At 28.6% G+C, this 24,032-nt stretch overlaps 1 protein-coding gene across 1 annotated transcript; it reads left to right on the forward strand.

The window, feature by feature from the left end:
• Positions 1–12,037: 12,037 nt before the first annotated feature.
• Positions 12,038–15,238, forward strand: LOC114179601 (calcium-dependent protein kinase 10-like). The gene is made up of 7 exons (XM_028066007.2): positions 12,038–12,852; positions 13,002–13,145; positions 13,253–13,405; positions 13,643–13,758; positions 13,871–14,038; positions 14,299–14,529; positions 14,620–15,238. The coding sequence occupies exons 1-7, from the start codon at positions 12,225–12,227 to the stop codon at positions 14,791–14,793; spliced, it is 1,614 nt and encodes a 537-aa protein (XP_027921808.1). The 5' UTR covers positions 12,038–12,224; the 3' UTR covers positions 14,794–15,238.
• The last annotated feature ends 8,794 nt before the right edge of the window (positions 15,239–24,032 follow it).

Here is a 24,032-nt window from a genome sequence, read left to right on the forward strand (position 1 = left end):
TGTATATGCCCAATTTCAAAGAAAAAATAAAGAAGAATGTCAACGTATTTGGAAGAAGACAACGTACCAATACTTAAAGCTAGAAAAATAAAGACAAAAGACAAGATGTGCAACTTAGAAAAAATTAGGTCAAAATATTTTTTATTAATATATATATATATATATATGAGGGTATTTTTGTGAATTAAAGTTTAGCGGGTACGAGTATCCACAGGTACGGGTATCCACGGGTACGGATACTATAACACTCGTATTCGTCCCGTTAACATGCGGGTATCAAAAATACTCATACCCGTAGGTAGCAGGTATCCATTTTTAATATCTGTTTCTCAACCGTTATGGGTTTTATCCGTAGATACCTACAGGTACAAAATTTTTTTGACATCCTTATTCCAGAGATACCTCACAAACTACAATCACGTTTGCTCCCAACGAATAAGTGATTATCACAAAACAACACAAGACAGAAACACAAAAGAATGGTAAGATAATGTGCAAAAGATATATTCACACATATATGTTTAAATCATGCCAAATACTTACAAACATGGTATAAAACATATATATGATCTATAATAACACAAGTAGTTGACACTAAACTCAATTATCTGGATACATGCACTTGACGTCTGACTCACTAGTGGTTTGCACCTGCAATGGTTCCCAAACTCTATGGAGTTTGGTCTTAAGGGGTTATCATCCAACCACTTACAAGGTAAATCTCCTTCGCATATAGGACTTTACCAAATTCAATGACTATGACCTACTTAATCTCTTCATGACATAACCTACTCTACTCTACTTAAGTGTAAGTAGAATAATTATTATAGAAAGGATAGTACTATATTGAATCATTATGCCAATGTATACACTAATTACCTCAACACATAATTCCTCCTTGAAATTCTATAAATCACATCACATTCTATGCTTACAGATGTGTGTGTGTGTGATTCAAATACCATTAATATTCAGATATAGAAAACATACACCCATTCATCTTCTCGTTGGGCAAAAAGGCACTTTCGACCAACGACTAGATTGCTCGCCCAACGAGTATATCATTAGAATTCCAAGGGAAACATCCATTAATAATTCTCCCAGCGAGTAAGTGCTTGCCCAACAACTCCTAAGTTAGTGAACCCATGTTGGACTGATAAAAATAACATGTTTTGAAAAGTTTCACACCGCCTAGGATAACCAAGGGGGTGGGTGTTAGTGACTATATAATAGGCTCTAAGTCCATGACGTTCCTTACCCCAAGTCAAAAAGACACTTCTAGCTTGTATTTGACTTTTCTTATTTCTTATACTCTTGTAATACGAGCGTTGTGAAGTTTGAGTAGAATTATTATTTTTGAGAGTGTGGATACTCGGGTCAAAGGACATGGAAGAGTTATTTATGTGTTTTCTTGTGTTTATTTTATTTATCTATTAATAAAGTGATTTTCGGGGGTTTTTCCCAATATTGGTATCAAAGCCAAGGTCATGAGTTCGATTCCTAGTGCACAATTGTTAAGGGGGAGATTGTTGTGGGTTGCACAATTATCACGTGGCGAAGCCCAGGTGGACCAAGTCACAATCCAAGAGTGGGATTCCTAGTAGGACAATTGTTGAGGGGAAGATTGTTGCAGGTGGCATCAATTGTCTTGTGACAGGGGCTAAGTGGCCAGGTTACAATCGAATCGTGACGCTTTGGTTGTTACACTATTAAGTAAAAAGAGTCGCGCACTGACTATTAACTATAATTTTTGGCCTAGTGGTAAGCGCTCGATCATAACAACCATTTACTTAGAATTCACACAGTGAGTAAATGCTCACCTAGGGACTCCCAAGTCAGTGAACACTTAACTTAGAATTCGCCCAAGGAACAATTGCTCACCCAACAACTTTGCATAATTTTGTAGAATATGATTATGCATAATCTTGCATTCCCAAATTAGTTCTAAACATCCCCAAGAACCTTTACAAATGTCATGCACATATCAAACACAAATTTATCACAACTATCAATATCAATTGATCTCACGTGCATTAAGAAACATCAAGCATTTCTAAACAAGCATAATTAAACCTAAATTCCATGGTTTCACACATCACATATCCCTCCACAACTCATATACTACAACAAATCACAGTACAATCATACAATTTATAATTCAGACATATTTATAACTTAAAAATAATATAATTAGCTTCTTTTACATGTTATCATGCTTAAACAACTATATAAAAGCCAAATACCTCTAACTCCACAAGATGTTCTATCCACACATAGAAACATACAAGAACGATCAAGACATATCACATGCAACATAAAACAGAATTATACCAAAAGAGGGTTGAAACTTAACTTACGCGAACGGAGAAACTGATCGGTCCAAATTGAAGAGCTTGCCGCGAGGATAACTCCTACGGTCTCGGTTCTTCTTCAATCAAATTATCAGAGAAAAAAAACTCATATAGAAAAGTTAGAGAACTTTAGTAAAGTGGTTTCTAGATGGATTGTGTATTTGAACATAATGATTTTTTTTATAATAATTTTATTCATACTAGATCCTTTTATTATTAAAAACAACTGAATCTGGCTATTTTTAAATCACTATCACTTATAAAATATCATTTCATAAAATTAAAAGAAAATATTATATATATATATATTATATAATTTGCTTAATAATTTTTATCTAATAATAAGTGTTGAATTCAAGATCGGCTAAGTCAGTAAACAATGTTTTATATGAAAGTGGAATTAATTTATATTATCATGTAAGAAAATTATATGATTTGTAATAAAAGTCACAGTCAAGTTAGCAGGATGGTGATGATGAATTATATTTTAAAAATCTACTATGTGAATTCAATAAAATAGATTAGAATTATAATGGAAATTATTTTAATTAGATAAATTATATTTGGATTGTTTTTTATTTTAATTTAAGTTAGATTAAATATTATTTTTATCATGTCCAATAATTTTATATTGTTTAGGAGTTGAGACATGGGATAATTTTAATTTTTTTATTTTTTAAAATACTTTTTAAGAATAAAATGGTGACGAAACATAAAGGCAAAACTCCCTTCCTTCTTCCATCATTCCATCTAAAATATATGTATTTAGATTTGAACAAGATTTGAACAAGATCATTTTTGTTTTAGCGAGAATTAATGTTTTGTTTATAGGTAAAAGCCGTGACAAAGCACTCCAACTAAAATATATGTATTTGGATCTGAACAAAATTCATTTATGTTTTAGTAGGTAACAAAAAGGTGATACAAAATTTTCTTTCTCTTTTTCTCCTAAATCATGAATATTACCGTTACAAAAATGCCTAGTAACCTTAACCTAACCTCCTGTGGAAAAACTGGACCTGTATGCATGGACAGAGTTTGTATTAAGTACATTGAATTTAAAATATAAAATATATGTATTTGGATTTCAACAAAATTTATTTCAAATCGTAATCCAACCAATAATAATTCAATTACTATAATGAGTTTCAACAATTACTGTCTTTCAAAATTCTTTACCCAAACAACATACTATGTCATAAACCATTTAATTTTTTTCAAAACAACTTATTACCCTCTTAAAATGCCTTGTCTGATCACAAAATTAAGTAGCAGTATAAATTTGAATTATTATAGATTAAATTTCACCATTTGAATCCTTTAACCACCCTTAATTAGCATTACTGAAATTATCAATTATCTTATGCTAAAATAAATGTTGCAAATGAATTTATTCTATTTATTAATATTATCAATATGTACAAAAAGAAAAAAAAGAAGAAAAAACTCTTTCTAGATGTATTTCTTCTACATTACTAAACAACAACACCGAACCGAATGTTTTATAATATAACTAACTATAATTTATATCGTTTTAATAGTTGTTAATATTTGATTAATATATTCATTTATTTAAATGTTAGTATTTTTATGAATAGTTTTAATTTGTTGTAAAACAATGATTTTTTTTATTAATTATATATATATATATATTATAAATGATATTCAAATATTTTATTATTAAAATATTGAATTATACGTAGATTTTTATTTTATACAAAATTGAATTTTTCTAAAACTTTTTCTCTGAACTTTATTTGTTATCTTTTTAAGAATCTGGTCGTCGAACGAAGATATGTATATGTTTTAGAAAGTCATAGAAGTCATGGTGGTCTCACTCGTTGGGTGAAATAAGGCTTATTGGATGAGTATGTAAAAAATGTTTTTGACAATATTATGTAGTAACCGAGTGGGTCATTCGTTATTATGTGGCATTAATGTTGAGTGATTCGTAAATTTAAATGATGTAAAAGAAATTAAAATAATGGACTTGAGAAAATAATTTATCCACGTAAAAAAAAAAACTTAAATATATTTTTAGACTTTTATTTTATCAGTCAATAGAGAGTTAGTTCTTGAAAAAAGGAATTATAATTTGGTTTACTAATATATAAAATTTTCATCCACTGAAATAACGTAGTGGTAGTATTGTAGTTGAAGTTAAACGAACTTATAGGTTTATAATTCGGCAAACTTATTGGTTAAAAAAAACTTATTGTCAGATTTTTAAAAAATTATGAATATGTAAATGTTCAGAAACCCAAATTTAAAATAAAAATAAAGTTGTATTTCAAATTATGATTTAAATTTAATTTTGTTCATCTCAACTAAAATGATGTTATGAAACACAATTTTATTACATTTTCATTTTTTTTTTCAATTTTCTCAATATTGTGTTAGTAAACATGTTTTGGGTTATGTTTGATTTTCTTTTTCTTATGTATATAAAATCATGCTTTTATTATTTTTTCTTTAATCACGGACCAAAACTTGTGTTGGGTAAAAAATAAAGGCAATTATATGCTTATTAGTGTGTTAACTTAGTACTTGAAAATCAACCTCTGATAACAAATGCACTACTTGACCCAACAATTAACAATCAAATAACACCACATGATTGAGTTCTTTCTGATTGACCAAAAGGAAGAAAGGAAATCACATTTAATTGACCGTGACTTATATTTAATTATTATTTAACTAACTATAAATTTAGAAATCTTCAATCTTACAAAATTTTAATGATATGAAATTAATAATCACATTATTCTGCTAACTAAAAATTTAATAACAAAAATTCAATTAAAAAATATAAATTTATTAAGTATCAATCATAAAAATTTATTAAATACTTGAAAATTTTAAAGCTTATAAAAAAATTAAAAATATAATTAAGTCTAAAGCATTATATTGATTTTCAATTAGTAATAAAAGCTCCATTTTAATTATTTATAATATTTTTATTTATTTTTTCCTTCCTCGGAATAACAGTGAATTTTCAGTGATTTTCTTTTCATCACTGCTCAAGGATATTGTAGTTGGTACTTTTGAAAAGAAGAGTTGAATGCAATGAATTTTTTCTATACTCTCTCCACCAACTGTGATGGAAGAAACCGACTTCAGCCTAAACATAGTTGGAATAGAGAGTAAGAGACTCTCACTTCGCAAACTCATGACTCACTTTCAAAAGATTCTATCTTGTACTTAATATCCATCATCTCAAAATACTTTTATAACAATGAATTTAAGTAAGGTTTAAAAAGAATAAAGATATTTTCGTCCAATTTTTTTTATTCATTTTTAACCCATCATTTTAATCATCTTTCAATTGTTATATTACACTATTGAAAAAATTAAAACAAAAAATTAAAGAATGATTAAAATAATAAATTAAAGTGAGTTAAAAAATTAGATCAAAATATTATTATACTTAAAACAAACAAACAAACAGTGTGAAAACATGTTAACAAGTATTAACACAATTTTAAAGAAAAAGTAAAAAACAAAAAATATATAATAAAGTCAGGTTATAGCACAACTTTAGGCAGATGAAAATATTGAAACTAAAATATATTGTGGAGAGCGACTTGAAAATCAAGAACCATACTCATAATTTAAAAAGTAAATTATGCATTTCATACATTTAATATAAAATTGCACAATTTTCATAAATTTATCTTTGAAATTCATCACACACTTTACATTATTTGTCTTTGAAATGAATTTTATAACATTTTTTTTTTATACTTTTGTTATTATCATAACCATCGATGTACAAAATATGCACATAAAATAAGATGTATCTTAGACAACATTAATGATGAATCTTAAAGTTTAAATTGTATTCGATATATAAAGATATATAAATATGTGAATACTATAAAAAGTAATTTATTTTTGAAGCTATTTTAATTTGGAAAATATTGAATTAAATCATAAGAAAAAATTATGAAAGGTTTTAAAGTTGTGTTTTCACCCAAAATCCTTAACACATATTAGGATTTACTCCCAATCTATTATTTTAATACTTATTATCCTACCACTTTTGTTTATAAATATTGATATTTCTTTTCTATCCTTATTTATTCATTTGGGAATATAATAGATTTGGGAATATAATAGAGAGAATAATTTTAAATAGATTTTGTTTTATATATATATATATATATATATATATATATATATATATATATATATATATATATATAAATGAAGGTTGATCATGCAAAATTAGTGTAAATAAAAGAAAGAAATAAGTTAGAGTGTATAAGAGGAGCTATAACATAATTGAGGTAGAACTTAGTTACATACACTAACCATTTAATAAAATGAAAAAAAATAGGGTATTAATTCCAAATAAAATATTATAGAGTTAATAGAAATTAACTTTATTTCCTCCTAGTAATTCACCATTGCTCTAGAAACACATTTCTTAGTGTGACCGCTTGATCTGCCTCTTGCTTGAAGTTTGACTTGCATGAATCCCCTTTTTCTATCTCTATCATCAAGATTTTGCTTATGCACATTTTAATCATCGTTGTAGCAAAAATGCATGAGCATGTAGTATGTAACTACCATAAGACCAGAGAAAAACTCATATCATGTGTTGACCTGTACAACAGCTATAGAACAATGTATAAGTTTGCAAAGAAGTTTAAGGCCAAGAGCCACCATGCTTTCCGCAAGATTACATGCACCACTCAAGATATGCAACCTGACTCAAAATGGAATTACAAATAGATACATACAAATATAATTCATTCAAGATAACATGATATCATTTCTAAGCCTTCTTAACATTACTAATATATTCTTATCAGATTTCGTCAAACAATCTCTGAGGTGGATTGACTGAAATGTTGACATGTGATCGAACTTTAAATAATTAAGTAGAGAAAATTTATCTAAAAAAATTATTTGATCTCAAGTTAATAATAAATTTTTAAGTGAATATATGCGAGTAATAATCTAAGATGATTATAGTTCTTATGGTGACTAATATTTATAGCTTTTTTAGCCATAAAAATAACATATAAATATTATTATTGGATTTTGTTATATTGTAAATGAATTATATCTTTTTATTAAGTATAAATTAATATATCTCTTATATATTATATTTCCCTTATTTTAGGGTAGTTAATATATTTTTTGGATCTCGTAATAAGATCATTAGCATTTTAGACCTTTTTGGACCCGATAAAATATAATAAGATTATTAAATGAACGAGTTTGCACTTTATTTTCAGCCTATGATCGAGTTGTACTTGAGTTTACAATGTTCAGACATTTATCGTCACAATTTTTTATGTTTAATTTATACTCTTTTTTTCCAAGTTAGCCACGTTTTTAAACTCTTATATAGTCGCATTTTAGGAAACTTAGTTTATAATAAGATTTTTTCGAGTTTGTCACATTTTTTAATGCTCATGCTTGGATTTACCAAGTAGTCAAATATTTTAAATGTAACATCCTTGTAGTACATCTTTAAATTCATGACATTTCATGTCCACCATATTAGGTTGCCACCAAAATCTTCAAGCTTGTGTGTTCCATTATAGAGTACATCATTTATGCGGTAAGGATCCCTTTTAGGTGATAAATTTCTTCCAAATTTGTCTCTTCTTGCTTTTCCAAGTTTACGCCTCATAATGTCATATTTGTGAAAGACTTATTCCTTTAATCACATATTGTACCGTTGTGCTACAATTTGTTTTGCTATTTCCTCTTGTATTCAAGCTTTTCTTTTTTCTATTCATGTATGGAATCCAAACGAAGTTGTTGATCCTCTTCGTTGTGCTTCTCACCAAAATGTTGTCTTCCTCATGACATCTCGACAAATTTTAATAACAAGTGATTTTTTTTTTTAATAATTTTAAATAAATTATTAGGTATGGATCAATAAATCACAAATAAATAAAATAACATAATTATAAATTTAATAAGATTATCGGTAAATGATAAATAACATAATTAAAAATATAATAAAAATGACCAGATGCAAAATAAAAAATAATTTAATTGACATAAATAAAGTAAATAAAAAACACTAATACATAAATTAAATTATACAAATATAAATTTAATAAAAAGGACCGATTCATAATTATATATAAGTCAACTAATATAAATATAAAATCAATAAAAAAATTAATAGACAACTGAAGATAAATTATATAACATAATTATGAATGAATAAGCATGAAGATTATATAAAAAAAATCAAATAATGTCATTATCCCTTTAACTTTTTATGGTCAAACTTCAAAAAAGAATATATAAGTTATAGTATTAAATATCAGATAGAAAAAAGTTAAAAGAAAAAGAAAAAAAGACAAAGAAAATAAATATAGTAAATAAAGAGAGATGATATAGAAAAAAGATGGAACAATAGTAAAGAACAATGATGGAGAGAAAAAAAAAGTTGAAGAAATAAAAAGTAGAGAATAATGCACTTACAACAATTTTTCCTTCTTTTTCTTTTTAATATTATATATATATATATATATATATATATATATATATATATATATATATATATATATATATATATATATATATATATCATGCCACGTTGTTCATAAAAAATGTTAATAAAACAAATTAATTTCTTAAACCAGATTATAACTGATCATATGTAGTGCATATACCTTTTTTTAATAAAATAATGTTAAAAAATGCATTAATGTATTACATTAAATTAAATTTAAATAGGCATCTTCAATGCATATATAATTTTTGTAATATTGTTATTGTTATTGTTAAATGATTTTTTTTTCAAAATGTTTTTTGTATATTCAGCTTTTGGTAAGCAATATTACAAAATAGTATTTCCATGGATTATCAGACTAAGATGTTGAATTTGTTTAATTATTAAATTTTAATTAACAAATTTATGAGTGAGATTAAAAGTATAATAAAAATCAGTGAATTGTATCTAGCAAACATGAAACATAAACTTTTTTAACACATTAAAGTTTCTACAGAGGGTTCTATTTACCATAAATTTTGAGTTTATCCTATATTTAATAGTTTCACATTAATTAAAAATTAGGGTTTAAAATAATTTAAAATTACTCATCCTTTTAATTTTTAAAACATTTTAAAAAAATAAAATTATGACGAAATTTTACATTTTAAAACGATCGCTTTTATTTTTTAAAATATTTTTGAAAAATAAAATTATGACGAAATTTTACATTTTAAAACGATCGAATGCATGTTGGTTGATACGTATTTTAAAAAATAAATAATTTTATGTCACGATTTTATTAATATTTTATAACACTAAACTTTTTGCAATAAATTTTAAAAAATAAGAATCATAAACTATATTTATAAGTTGGAAAAGAAGTTCTTATTCCTTTGAAGGTATACAAAATTGCCTGATATAAAGTTGGGCTTTACAACACAAGCGGATCATTAAAATTGACCCAACAGATTTCTTTTGGCACTCTCTTAAATACCCAAAAAAAATTATTTTGTGGTTAAAAATGACCTTTGAATTGTGCAATCTGAATAAAAATTTCATTTTCAGTTTATACAATGTATTGTTTTTTTTACTTTTAAATTGTGCAATTCATTTTTTTTCTTCAAATTATACAATTTGGAAGTCAACCCTTAATCAGTTTTCTAGGTCCATCAATCTTATCTATTGGCTTACTTTCTTTAAATCCAAGCTCTTTATTTGCACAAATTTACGCATTCATGAACACCGTGCACGCGTACAATGAGCCGATACCGTAAATTTAAATTTTCGTAGGAAAAACTTAAATGGAACACACAAACTTAAAATAAATGCCTATGATATAATTTTCTAATTTGCAATTATAAATTCTATTTATTTGAAATAAACAGATGATCTAAACTAGAGTAACTTTTGAATGCATGTTATGATCCAACACAATGATGGTGTAACATGGGGTTTTAGGCTACTTTTGGTGTAACTTGAAAAGTAGAGAGGCATGAAAGTTCATAGATTAAAAATATGGGTTCTCCACATCATTATTCAACGTGCATTTGTTAGGTAACACATAATCTCATTCAAACATTCTCACACCACAATGCTATTTTAATATACATTTTTTCACACAACAAATTTTGAGATTACATTAAAGTTGTATACTCCACTTACTTGACGTAGAAATGATGAGAGGATAAATTTTCATATCTCTCGTTGTTCTTGCTTAGATGTGTAATTTTATTTTTTCTTTTACTTATTTAAATAAAAAAAATCCAATTTTTTATCATTCAATTTCATCGGAAATAAATAGTGCATTTCCTTTTATATTTTTTCTGTTCCCCTGGTTTTTGTCCTTGTGTTTTTCTTTTTTTTGACAAATCAAGTGAAACGTACTTTAAAATTGTCATATAGTTAAACTACAATTAAAATTTTCATTTAACTCTTCAAGAGAAATGCATTATTTTTTTTAATGTATTTTCTCTTATTCTAGTGGACCAAGAATGTGACGTGATTGGTTATAAATTCAGGAGAGAAAGTTACTTAAACGGTTAAACTATATAAAGAATAGGAACTTCATTTTACCGTGTATGAATTGAATATTAAGAATTTGTCGACAAGGTTTAAAAGGAATAACTTTTCAGGGAAGAAAAACATTGCCTATTACACAGTAGCCAACACTTTATAACCTTTCGATGTAGAAAAAGCTAATCATATCCTTCTTTTTTTTTTTCTATAGGAAAGGGGAAAACAAGTGATCATAATTTGTTGACTTTGGCATAGAAGGACTATTATTTTTGTCCAAGTGGGTCACATAGCTTTTATAAAATGCAATTAGAACAAACCTTTTGGATTTTAATTAACGTTGAGATATTGACCTTGTCAATAACAAACATCAGTTGGAAGCATTTGGTTGTTTTGTTTAAATATCACTGAAGAATCAATTGTTGTCGTGACAATTAATACAAGATTTTCAATGGTTGCCCTAAAGAATATGCAATGACGTTGGGAGAAAGAAAAGACCAGGACCAAGTCACAAAATTAGTGTGTAAGCGTGATAGGTGTTGCAATGTTTATTTATATCACTCATTTTTTTATGTAAACTTCAAGCTAACCAATCCAACGAATTAAGTTGGATCGAATGAAAACAGAACAAAAATTTGTCAACTTTTTTATACAAAATAAACTTGAATTTAATCTTCAAACGTTAAACCAAATGCAAACTATATGATTGCATCAACCCATGTTACTTGTAACTAAACATTTTGTTACCACAGCAAATAAAATAAACGGTAAGTATTTTTTTATAACACTTTATCATAACATGATTAATAAATTAGCATGTGAAATTTGAAAAAAAAAAAGAACAACATTGTATCTAAAAAGTGTGACGCAGAGGCCCCAACCAGCCAAAAGGCAATAATAGGTCCCATCCCAGCCTAACCCATCATACACTTTATACTTTATAAATTAAAATATAAATAATAAAAAAACATTTTCCAAGTGTCATTGCCCCACGCAATGATCCATGATAATCCAGCAAACATTGCTCTCCCAATTTTTCTGCTCAATTAAAAAAAAAATGATTGAATGTATTTAAATTTGAGAGAAGTAATTGAACTAGAAATCAAAGACGGTTGATTTCCATGTTTGGAAAGTAAGAAATGAATTACGACAACCTGCGGCGTATACTGTTTATCCATAATGTGGAACCAATCCTTAAAACAACTAAGAGAATGATTTAATTTTGTTAAAACCAATAAATGCCATATCAGAGTCAAATAAGGTTCTCAGAGTCAAACACTTTCCAAGTGAAATAAAACTCCACTTTTCTTCCAACTCACCATCATCATCATCATCGTTGTTTTCGTCATCTTCCACCTTCTGCTTTTTTTCCGTTTCAGTTAGCCGGAGACATGGGGAACTGCAACGCGTGCGTGAGAGATGATGTGGCAGAGTCGAACCGCGTGAGGAAGAAGAAAACGAAGCCCAACCCTTACGCGGAGGAGGCGCTCCGTTCGGGGGTTCCGATCCGCGTGCTGAAGGACGTGACGTCACGGAGCCTCATCGGGGACAAGTACGTGATAGGTCGGGAGCTAGGTCGGGGGGAGTTCGGGATAACGTATCTGTGCACGGACCGGGAGACGAAGCAGGAGCTGGCCTGCAAGTCCATCTCCAAGCGCAAGCTCAGGACCGCCGTCGACGTGGAGGACGTGCGGCGCGAGGTCGCCATCATGTCCACGCTGCCGGACCACGCCAACGTCGTCAAGCTCAAAGCCAGTTACGAGGACCAGGAGAACGTTCACCTCGTCATGGAGCTCTGTGCCGGTGGCGAACTCTTTGACCGGATCGTCGCACGTGGCCACTACAGCGAGCGTGCGGCCGCGCACGTGGCCAGAACCATTGCCGAGGTCGTCAGAATGTGTCACGCCAATGGCGTCATGCATCGAGACCTTAAGCCCGAGAATTTCCTCTTTGCGAATAAGAAGGAGAATTCTGTACTCAAAGCCATTGATTTCGGTCTCTCCGTGTTTTTCAAACCTGGTACGCGAGTGAATGGGTATTAAAAACAGCTTCATGTTTAAGATTTGAAGTCGATGTTGGTAACTAAGTTGCGTGGTTCACGTGTGAGTTGATTTTTTTAGTTGGGTTGGGTGAAGTGTGCTGATGTTTTGTTTTGAATGAATGGACAGGGGAGAGATTTTCTGAGATTGTGGGGAGTCCTTACTACATGGCACCAGAGGTATTGAAGAGGAATTATGGGCCAGAAGTGGATGTGTGGAGTGCTGGGGTTATTCTTTATATTTTGTTGTGTGGGGTTCCTCCGTTTTGGGCAGGTGTGTGTTGTTTTTTCTTTTCTTATCGACAAATGTTGTTTGTTAATTTGGTGTTGTGTTTGTGTTTGTGTGTTTGAATTTTGTTGAAATGTTTTGGTTTGGTGTAGAGGACGAACGAGGGGTGGCTCTGGCGATTTTGAGGGGAGTGATTGACTTCAAGAGAGAACCGTGGCCTCAGATTTCGGACAGTGCTAAGAGCCTTGTGCGCCAAATGTTGGAGCCTGACCCCAAGAAGCGCTTGACGGCTGAACAGGTGCTTGGTAAGTACTTTATGGTTTGTGAAGCAAGATGGGATCAGAATGTTTAGGCTGCTCAAAATTTCCATGTACGTTGTTCTTTTGTTTTTGTTCCATAAGAGTATTCTCATTCTCTTCTGGACCCTTTCTTCCATTGCCCTCTCCTAAAAGAAAATAAGAATTTGGTGCTTATTTGATTCTAAAAGAATTACTTGGAAAGTTATGCTGCTAAATGTTTACCGTCCTTAAATATGTTTGCAGAACATCCCTGGTTGCAAAATGCAAAGAAAGCTTCAAATGTTCCGTTAGGAGACATTGTGAGGACGAGGCTTAAGCAGTTCTCTGTCATGAATAGATTCAAAAAGAGAGCACTTCGGGTTAGCATCTGTTTCAGTCTGTTCATAATTGTTAACTCAAGTTTGGTATGTATTGGAAGTATAAGGAAGTTGGAATGGTGGTGATTTGTGTTTCTTTGGATGAATGGTATAGGTAATTGCAGAGCACTTATCTGTTGAAGAGGTAGAAATCATCAAAGACATGTTTACATTGATGGATACCGACAAAGATGGGAAAGTAACATACGAGGAACTGAAGGCTGGGTTGCGGAAGGTTGGTTCACAATTGGCTGAACCTGAGATTAAGATGCTGATGGATGTGGTAAGCTTTTGTGTATACTATCTATATTGCTATTTCTCAGTATAATTCCACTTCTTAGAATGTCATTGCGATGGATTATTTAGTTACTGATCTAATTGAGCTCTTTGAAACCGTTTTCTGTTGCATGATTTCTTGGCAATCTATAAAAGGATAGACTAAATTTTAATTGAATTGTCATTTCCGGACTTTTGAATCGGAATGTTGATTTGCAATAATAAATTTGTGATTCGAGGATGTTTTCTATTCTGTCAATTGTTTAGGCCGATGTTGATGGGAATGGAGTACTTGACTACGGAGAGTTTGTAGCCGTGACAATTCACTTGCAAAGAATGGAGAATGATGAGCATTTTCGAAAAGCATTTATGTTTTTTGACAAAGACGGGAGTGGCTATATTGAGTTTGGGGAGCTTGAGACAGCATTGGTGGATGAGTCAGGAGAAAACGACACTGCTGTATTGAATGACATTATGCGTGAAGTTGACACTGACAAGGTTTGATTTTTTCTTAATATTTGTTCATTGAGTTGAGAACAATGATGTTACAAGCTGTAGTCCTACATTTATAATTTTGTGTTTACACAGGATGGTCGCATCAGTTACGAAGAGTTTGTAGCGATGATGAAAACTGGGACCGATTGGAGAAAAGCATCGAGACAGTATTCAAGGGAGAGATTCAAGAGCTTGAGCATAAATTTGATGAAGGATGGGTCACTTCAGCTTCATGACGGTATTAGTGGTCAAGCTGTGGTGGTTTGAGCGAGCAATTATTTCATTCTCCTTGAAAGCAAGAGAGTTTTGAAGTATAGAGATTTGGGTTGTTTGGATTTTTGAGTTGGATAGGGTGTTAGATGGATGAAGCTTGAAGCATAGTTAAGTTGTTTGATAGATTGTTTGCACAAGTTGCAGGAGCACGTGTTGGTTGTTGTCCTAAACATGTCACATCACATGTTCTTTGTATATCTTTGTCCCCCTGTTCGTGTTCCATAATTTCATTGGTAAATGTTATTTATCTAACTTATTTTGTGTCGGGTGTTTGTCTCCATGGCGCTGTCAATATCCCAGAATGTGAAGTGTCTGTAAAAGCAATTCAAATTTGTCCTACAAAAACATAGATATCCTGTGCCCGATTTTTTTTTATTGTTTAATTTTTATGTATATAAAACTGTGATGCATTTTAATAAATTCAAATACATTTCTCCTATTACTGTCTCTGATTTTTTTTTCGTTCATGTACTTTTCTTTAGATGCATTAATTATTAACCAATACACATAAGTTCTTTAGTCTCAGTTTGACACTAATATCGCTTGTCATATTTTTTTTTTCAAAACAATAAAATGATATCTTAACAATCAAAATTGTTTGTTTTAAAAATAAATTTTGTAGGTTATAGATTTGGCATCAAGGATACTTCTTGTATGTCCTAATATTTCATTAAGTTATGGAAAAATTATGACAGTAGGGTGTTCCAACTACCAATTTCTCAAATTCTCAAAATGAACAATGATATTTTCATAATTAAATTTTGATATTTTTTTCTTTCAATCTGGAATGACATCTTATTAGTGATTCTGAAATATAGAAAAGTAAGTATTGGAAAATAAGAAATCACTTAAAAAATGTCATATTAGATTATAATTTTTTTTTGTTAAAATTTAATTGTTAAAAAATTATTTTTCTTTTTAAAATATACTGAGAAAGATGTTGTAAGCTCTGTCAAAATTGGGCATACAAGCTAACTACTCCCTTGTTTAGGCCCAAACTGTACCGTAACATAAACAAATGGGTAAGCTTTAAAAGGCCCGTAAACTTACCTTGCCAGCCCACAGACTAACCTGCGACCTACAAATGAAAAATATAAACAAATAGAAAAAAAAAATTCAAATCAAGCATGATAATCATTTAAATAACAATATTTTTTAATTTAAAATCAACGAAATATGAAATTGAAAGTCTTTACGAACCAAATATCTTAACGAAAATTTTTAATGCACACCAGTACATAATATATTTGTTTGAACAAAATTCTTCAGAAAGTTCTAGAAATAAAATTTAAAAAATTCTCTATAAAATAAAATTAGTTTAAATAATTTATTTTATATAGTTTTTTAAACTCTTATTTTTAATTTATGTATTCTTTAATTATAAATTATAATTTTTAGAAATATTAATGGAAAAACTTTTCAATGAAATGCGAAGGAAAATGAAAAATGGAAATGTGAAAACCCTAACCTGGAGTGACCATAAATATCATTAGATTTCTGACATGCCCAACCCTAAGAGAAAAAAAAAAGGTTGTTTTAATGTTAGTTTTTAACTTTTATTTTCCAAATAATCTGTGGTTGCATTGCATGGAGAGATATTTATTTAGCGAATTCAATTTTTTAATCAGACATTACTGTTGGACGGGTTTTTCAAACTTTGCTTCAGATAAAGATTTATCTTAATTTTTTTTATCGCTGAGATAAAGAAAAAGGCTGTTGCAACAAGAATAAGCCCAGTAAGCAAAGCCCAAACGGTCCATACAGGATGGTCCTTCTTCTGTATTTTCTTTTTTACGTGTTTTTTTTAAAGTTATTTTTTCCCGAAAGTAGACGGATCAGAAAAATAACTTTTTTATTTCTGTAATTGTTGACGGTTAGCATTCATAATATCATCATTAGGAAAGGGAATCCTCCTTAAATAATATATTTCATTAGTATAGATAATATATTTCATTTTTTTTAGAGGTTGTGTTAATATATTTCACTTTATATATCTAAAAAAAAAAAATGCACATATATCGAAGTTGGTTTTAAAAATAAAACTTATAAATGGAAATATGATACCTAATATTGTTAGTGTAGGCAAGCAGCATAAATTAAGAATAGGAAGATGTTATAGTGATTTAAATAGTGGACCTACTGTTATAACTCACCTTCAGCTACTTGCCTCGCCAACTAGCTAAACTCCCGCATCACAAATTCATTACATATGGATAAGTGGTTGAAGCCTTCATAAATACTATTCTCTTTTCTTCAAACCTCTTCAATGGTGGTAACTCAAACAAAACCTAAGATTTAGATATTAGGTATCACAGTGAAAACCCATGCAAAAATGTCAACATGACAATCAATGAATACTAGACAAAGTTAGTATGAGATCCCTCACTTTTCAAACATCATATAGTTTTTTAGTAGGTCAAACCTTCGATGCGTACAAATTCATGTTTTGGCATTGCTGACTTAAATCTCAAGCCATGCATACAACGATGTTACTGATTTGATTGATTTCTGGTTCTTTACGACCAACAAATTTGCATAAGTGGAGTTTAAACTTAATTTAACTCCGTAAAATTGGTTTGTAAGATAAGGTTTATACTTCATTTATATAGTATGAAATTATCTTATCTTTAGTTCATGTGGGTGAGAGTTGCACCTAGAGATGACAAATAAACTCGTCTCTATGAGTATTGTCCGAACCCGCTCTTGTTTTGACAGGAATCCCTGCATTGATTGGGTATGAGTATGTGTATGAGGAATCATCGACTCTTTTGTTTCGCCAAAACAATTTTTGTTATTTCTTAATCATTGAGTATATATGTTGATATTTGAAAAGTTTTCTTAGATCCCTAAGGTATTTTTCATCTTATCGTACCCTTAATGATACATTTGTTTTCCTTTGTGTGATTTCTTTCAATAGTCTCTCAATTTGTTTCTAAGACACACATTTGTTAATTTTTTAATATTTTTATTTGTTGTTTATTTTTATCGTGTAGAATACTATTTCGATATATTTTATCTAATTATTTTTTATTTTCTAACTCTTTATCAACCATACTGTAATTCTTTCACTATAATTGTATAAATAACTTTTATTTACTACAATATAAAAATTTAATGTAATTGCTATTAATATTTTTTTTATTACCATCCAACATATATTAGAGTTCAAAAGATCTATGTCAAAATTTTATTATTATCTTTATTATTTGTTCTTTGCGTTATTTTGATCAAGTGATATATTATAACTTTTGTCATTGTATTAGAAAGATATTCATTAGAATTTAAAAAATTGAAGTACACAAACATTTAAAATATATTTTAATTTGAATATTTATTTTCCTTTTATATTTTTTTAAAAATATTTTAAAATTTTATCAACTAGTTTCATTAATGTTTGCAAATTTAATAAATGTTTTGGTTCTCATGAAATTTTATTTGATATTCTAATCTAAAATGCAAACAATTATAATTTATTTCAAAGTATTTGATATCGAAGAAACAACCATCCTCCTAATATTAAATATTTGATAATATTATGTTTCATAATTTTCTATTATTTTATAAAAAATAATTAAAATTAATATTGAAGTAGTAAGAAGATGGGTACAGATATGACTACAAGATTATACCCGTTAGATTTAGTTTTGGGTATGGGGATGAATATTTTCTACGGGATGAGAATGGGATAGCGAAATCCGTCCCCGTCCCGTCGCCATCCCAAGTTGCACTCCAATTCTATAGTATGAGTATGAAATTGTCTTATCTCTAGTCGATGTGAGACTTCCAACACACCCCCTCACGTCGATGTATATATATCTCGTATAAGGTCTAGAAATGGGTGGTCCGAGATGTGAGACTTCCAACACACCCCTCTCACGCCGAGGTATATACATCTCGTATAAAAATGGGTGGTCCATTAGCGAACTGATAGCGGGTGGGACAGAATGTCCAAGAAAGTTCATTAGAATTGTCTAACTTAACTGTGATACCATGTTAGAAATGAAATTTTAGCCTAACTCAACCTCACAAAATCGGCTTGAAAGATAAAGTTTACACCTTCACTTATATATTATGAAATTGACTTATCTCTAATTGATGTAAGACTTCCAACAATGTTTTGTCATCGTATTTTCATCCCATTTAAAAATTTAAAAAAACTCTAAATCGGTGAAAATGATTAAAAATTATTTGAGTCTGGATTAAATAACTTTTTAAAATAAAAGTAAAGAATTAAAAAAATTAAAAGAAAAAATATGTAAAATTAATGTAACAAAATATTTTTTTCATATATTTAATAATAATTTTAACCAGAAAAAATTTGTCCCAGATTTAACTAAATATAAGTCTCTCACAGATACACACCGACTTTCACCTCTCATCGTTTGCCTTTTATTTTATCCCTTTGGCCTGTGATGCGTTGATGCAATCTAAAGCAGATTAAACATAGCAACAAGAATTGAACCTCAAAATATGTCATAACTTATGAAGCTCTTTTTTGTTTTCACTATATGCATACGTAAGACACGGAAATCAATGCTACTTTGTTTTGGAAAAGTTGATGACACTTTCATGTTTTCTTGAGTTGGAGCAAACGTAGAGGCATTGTACTTTAAATCATTTCATAAGTGCTTAAAATGTGAATGAAAAAGGTGTAAAGTATGATAAAGTGGACGAGAATTTTGATTTGATGAGCTACGGAAGCGATTCCACTTACAGAAAGCGATTCCTTTTTGTGAATATTCTTCCTCCAACCAAATTACTTTGTCATTGCCACGTGATTCTTTTTCATGCTCATAACTCTGCCATTAATATATAGGAAATGAGAAAATATTTCCACCATTTCAATTATTAACTATTGATTTCTTTCTTTTGCAAATGGATTAATGCAATTAGGCACCATTATGTTAATTATTATGTTAATTATACTTTGTGGGGGAGATTTTGGCTGAAAAAAAAAATACAGGAACAACTCGAAATAAAATATCGTGGTATTGATCATATCAACTATATAATTCAATTTTTACAGATCCAGTGATTTTTTTTTTCATTATCAACCGAAAGTATAATTATATCAGAATTTTCTTTACGTATGTTAAGAAAAAAAAGCATAATTCTAAAAATTACATGTGTCTAAACGAATGCGAGTTTTTATATGAATTAAATATATTTTTAGTCTTGAATGTTGAAACGAGATTGAAATCTTATCAGAAATTTTAATATATTTTGATCCATAATCTTTAGAGATGAATGAATATAGTGATTCTAACTCAGTTAAGTTAATTTTTTTTTACGTGTAAAACTCACTTTTCAACCGATATTGAAGTGAGAATGTATCAAACGGTATAAATAACTCAAATACTAATATGAAACGTGTTTGACACGTCAATAAAATTTAACATAATTAAATTAAAATAACTACATGTACTCATTTTTAAGATTTGAAGACCAAAATTTTTAAAGTTTCGAATAAAGATAAACTCTAATTTTACATCAAAATTCACAAACTAAAATCATACTTAATTCTTCTAACATTGAAACTAAAAGAAATCAAGATTTCATAATTTCAAAAGCAAACATGTAATTAAAACACATCAACAATTTTGCAATTCATGAATACCGTGATTGATGAAAATATAAAAAGTTTAACCTTGTCCATATATTCCAATGATATAGCTTTCCTTTAATATATTTAATAATATTTAATAATAACTTTAATATTAAAATAATATTACATAATTTAACATTTAAAGTGTCAGAAATTACATTTATAGAAAGCTATTTAATGTATAAATTCAGTAAAAAGTGCACCTGATATTCAATGATCCTCCGTCTCTCCATAATGACACATGCACACACAAATGTATGTACATATAATAATAACTTAAACGTACATATTTACATTTCATGGCAGAAACAAAATTCTATATTGATACTTCTTAAGAATGAATGAATTTTTCTATCTAATCTAATTTATTTTATTAAAAAAAACTAATTTATTTTATTAAAAAAACGTTTATAATATCGAATATAAAATATAAAATTTCTAAATCATGACTTATTTTAATTTAAATGTGCAACATCATTATTTAATTTAAATCATGCCTTATTACTTATGTGATAGAAAGTTAAACACTTATAATATTTGGGTATGTTCTAAAATGTTGTCTAATGCATCAGTATGTGATTCAACAGTAATTGTCATACATAATAATTTTTAATTAACTAACACTCTTGAATTTGAGTCATTTTCATGTAATTATTAAATAAGAATTAAGGAATCTTTTCTACAATATTAAAAAGAGAATACATGCGGTGCATTGCTACAATTGTCTCTTGTATTATTTCAAAGATTAATTTTAGACAAAAAAAATTACAAAAATGTTGAATTGACATCAAGCACTAACAAAGCAGAAAATTAGAATAATCAGTAAAAATATAATTCATAATTCTTTTTACTTAAGAACATAAAAGTTCAAAAATCACTTAACTCACTTAACTTTCATAGAGAAACAATCGATATTTTCTTCAACAATTTTTCTCTCGTGAATTTCTTATATTTTGTAAATATATTTTATCTTTAATCAATCCGATATTTTCAAAACTGCCAATAACATAAATTCATTCTTTTAATTCTTTTAAATCGATTTATGACAAGAAAAAAAGATTTATGTAACAGTTTGAGTGATATGCTTGGTGATATAGGGAGGTGCCAGCCTAAGCGTGTCGCGATGAAGAGATACGATGAGGAAACATTAATGGTTGGACGTAACGTGATTTCAATAATGGCTCCTAACATAACACTCCCTCTATCTTTCTATTCTATACAATACTATATCTTACCAACAAATATTCAAGATCAACCAATTAATACAAAACTACATCACATTTCTCCATCTTAAAGTTGCTCAAACAATCTATATATATAAGAAACCATGTATATGTATACTTTTTTTTTTTTTAAAAGAGGAAGGACAAAACACTGTACTTAAAACACTGTCGTACATTAATTGTATAATTCCCATTAATATATTTTTTTAAGTTTTATAATAATGGCTCACCTATGTAATCAAATTGTTTTTGATTGAACAAATTTTGTTCTTCTCCTTTGTTGTTTCTTTTTAGTGTATTTCATGCTAATTAGGACTTCAACTATCAGTATCACTTAATTAAAAGCAAGTATCTGTTAAATGTATCAACCAATATTAATTATTTCAGTTTTTTATGAAGTTTAAGTATACGTTTTATTACAACATACTTATACTTAATGAAACATGGTAAAATTTAGTATAAGTGATATTTTTTAAGTGATTTTCAGTTTTTTATTTTTTTATTTCTTTATATTTTAAAATCACTTAAAAGATGTTATATTATATCATATTATAAAAAAAAAGTTTAAAAATATTATTATTATTTAGATTATTGAGTGGTGGGAAGATGAGAACCAAATGATGAGTTGTAGCACATGCATGTTGGATTTCGACGGGAACAAGAGTACGAAAGTCGTCCCCAAACCATGTTGTCTAACTCAAAATCTTTCTTATTGTGCCCAACTGTGATAAGGCAACAATAATGAGTTCAAGAAAATAGGTACGGTAGTGTCACTAATTTTATTGAAAAAAAAAAAAAAGAAGAAGAGAAGAAGCTTGAATTATCAAGTAATATAAGTTAAAAATGGTCAAAATTATGAATATGTTTGAGAATCCATGCATTGATGCATCTTTGGTTGGAAATGTATTAACTTTCAAATATGATTGACATTTAGGATATTCTTCCTTCATGATAAAAGAAAAATGCACGGAATTATTATTTACAATAATTCTTTTAACTATTTAAATAATAAAAATAAAGCATCGAAGTGATTGCATTTTATTCTTATTATGTATGAATTATTAGGTCAACGATAAAAGTACATAGGTGCGCTTAATAATTTGTTAAAATATATTTTTTAACAATAAAAATGTAATCTGAGAGAAAGAAAAAAAAAGTACTATGCGAAAAGAAAGAAGAAGATGAAATGCGAAAAAGGTGTGACAGAAGAGGAGAGTACGGAAGGTACTGAACTGACACACATCATGTGATAGGTGGATGATGGGCTGGCCAGCATTATAGATCTGCTTTTAAATCTAATCGTTTTCCGTTGCCCAATTAAGCCCGTTACACATGCCTTTGGGCCCCTTTTCTGTCACATTTATTGTCTCTATGCATATATGCTCATTAAGTAACACTAGGCTAGATTGGATTACTGAAATATAAATTGTTTTATTAAATGAAAGCTTATGGAAGATATGGCATGAAGTGTAATATATTCTTATGTGTGAAAGATTTTGATTTTTCTTCGGTCATGGATATCGGTTTCAGAAGTATAGTATTTGTAAAGCGATCCTGATTCACTTTCACGGGTGTGATTTTTGTAAGGACATTTTGATGCTAAGTTAGTGTATGCAGAAAACTATATAGTAATAGAATAAGTGATAATATTGGTAACAAATATTTTGGAATCTTTATATATTTATAAAACTTTTAATGGAATTTAAAATACTTTTACCTCGGGTATGGATGGAGGATTCTAATAATTATTAAAATATATAATATTTTTATTTTTTATAATCATTTTTTAAAGATTTATTTAAAAATATTTGATATTTTATTTTTTATAAAGTAGTTGATTTTCTATTTTCAAACTAAAAAATCATTTTAAAAATATATTTTAAATTTAAATTTATAAAAAATAATGTATAATTTGAAATATTAAAATAATATTCAACAATAAATATATATATATATATATATATATATATATATATATATATATATATATATATATATAATTGTCAATTTGGCCTAGTTCGTAGCACTTTGTTTGTGTTTGTTTCGTAGAGTGGATATGAGGAAGTGAATTTTAAGGGAAAAATGAAGTAAAGTTGAATTGTTTGAATTAAGAAAAATATGATAAGATTTGAAAAGGAATTAGAGAAAAGTTGATGACAATGAGTAAGTGATGTAATGGATGTGATAAATTAAAAAAAAAAGTTTAATTTATAAGAAAATAAAATTACTAGTTTATCCTTATATATAAGCTCAACTATCTATTTCTCCGCGTCTAACAAAACAAGCACAAAACTTACTTGGATTCACAGAATAATCAAAACAAGCAGTGGCGGAGCTATGTAGTAGCGGGCAGGGGCCACGGTACCCCCAACATTTTTAGCTTTTTAAAATTATATGTATTTAAA

This window comes from Vigna unguiculata, chromosome 3, assembly GCF_037176805.1.
Source record: "Vigna unguiculata cultivar grain cowpea cultivar isolate G323 ecotype 2 chromosome 3, ASM3717680v1, whole genome shotgun sequence".
Classification (NCBI taxonomy): Eukaryota; Viridiplantae; Streptophyta; class Magnoliopsida; order Fabales; family Fabaceae; genus Vigna; species Vigna unguiculata.

Excerpts from the sequence above, each read along its gene's own strand:
- LOC114179601 (XM_028066007.2), top strand. The coding sequence starts at position 12,225 with ATGGGGAACTGCAACGCGTGCGTGAGAGATGATGTGGCAGAGTCGAAC. Across the intron at positions 12,853-13,001 it reads CTCCGTGTTTTTCAAACCTG|GGGAGAGATTTTCTGAGATT; the intron begins GTACGCGAGTGA and ends ATGAATGGACAG. Across the intron at positions 13,146-13,252 it reads GGTTCCTCCGTTTTGGGCAG|AGGACGAACGAGGGGTGGCT; the intron begins GTGTGTGTTGTT and ends GGTTTGGTGTAG.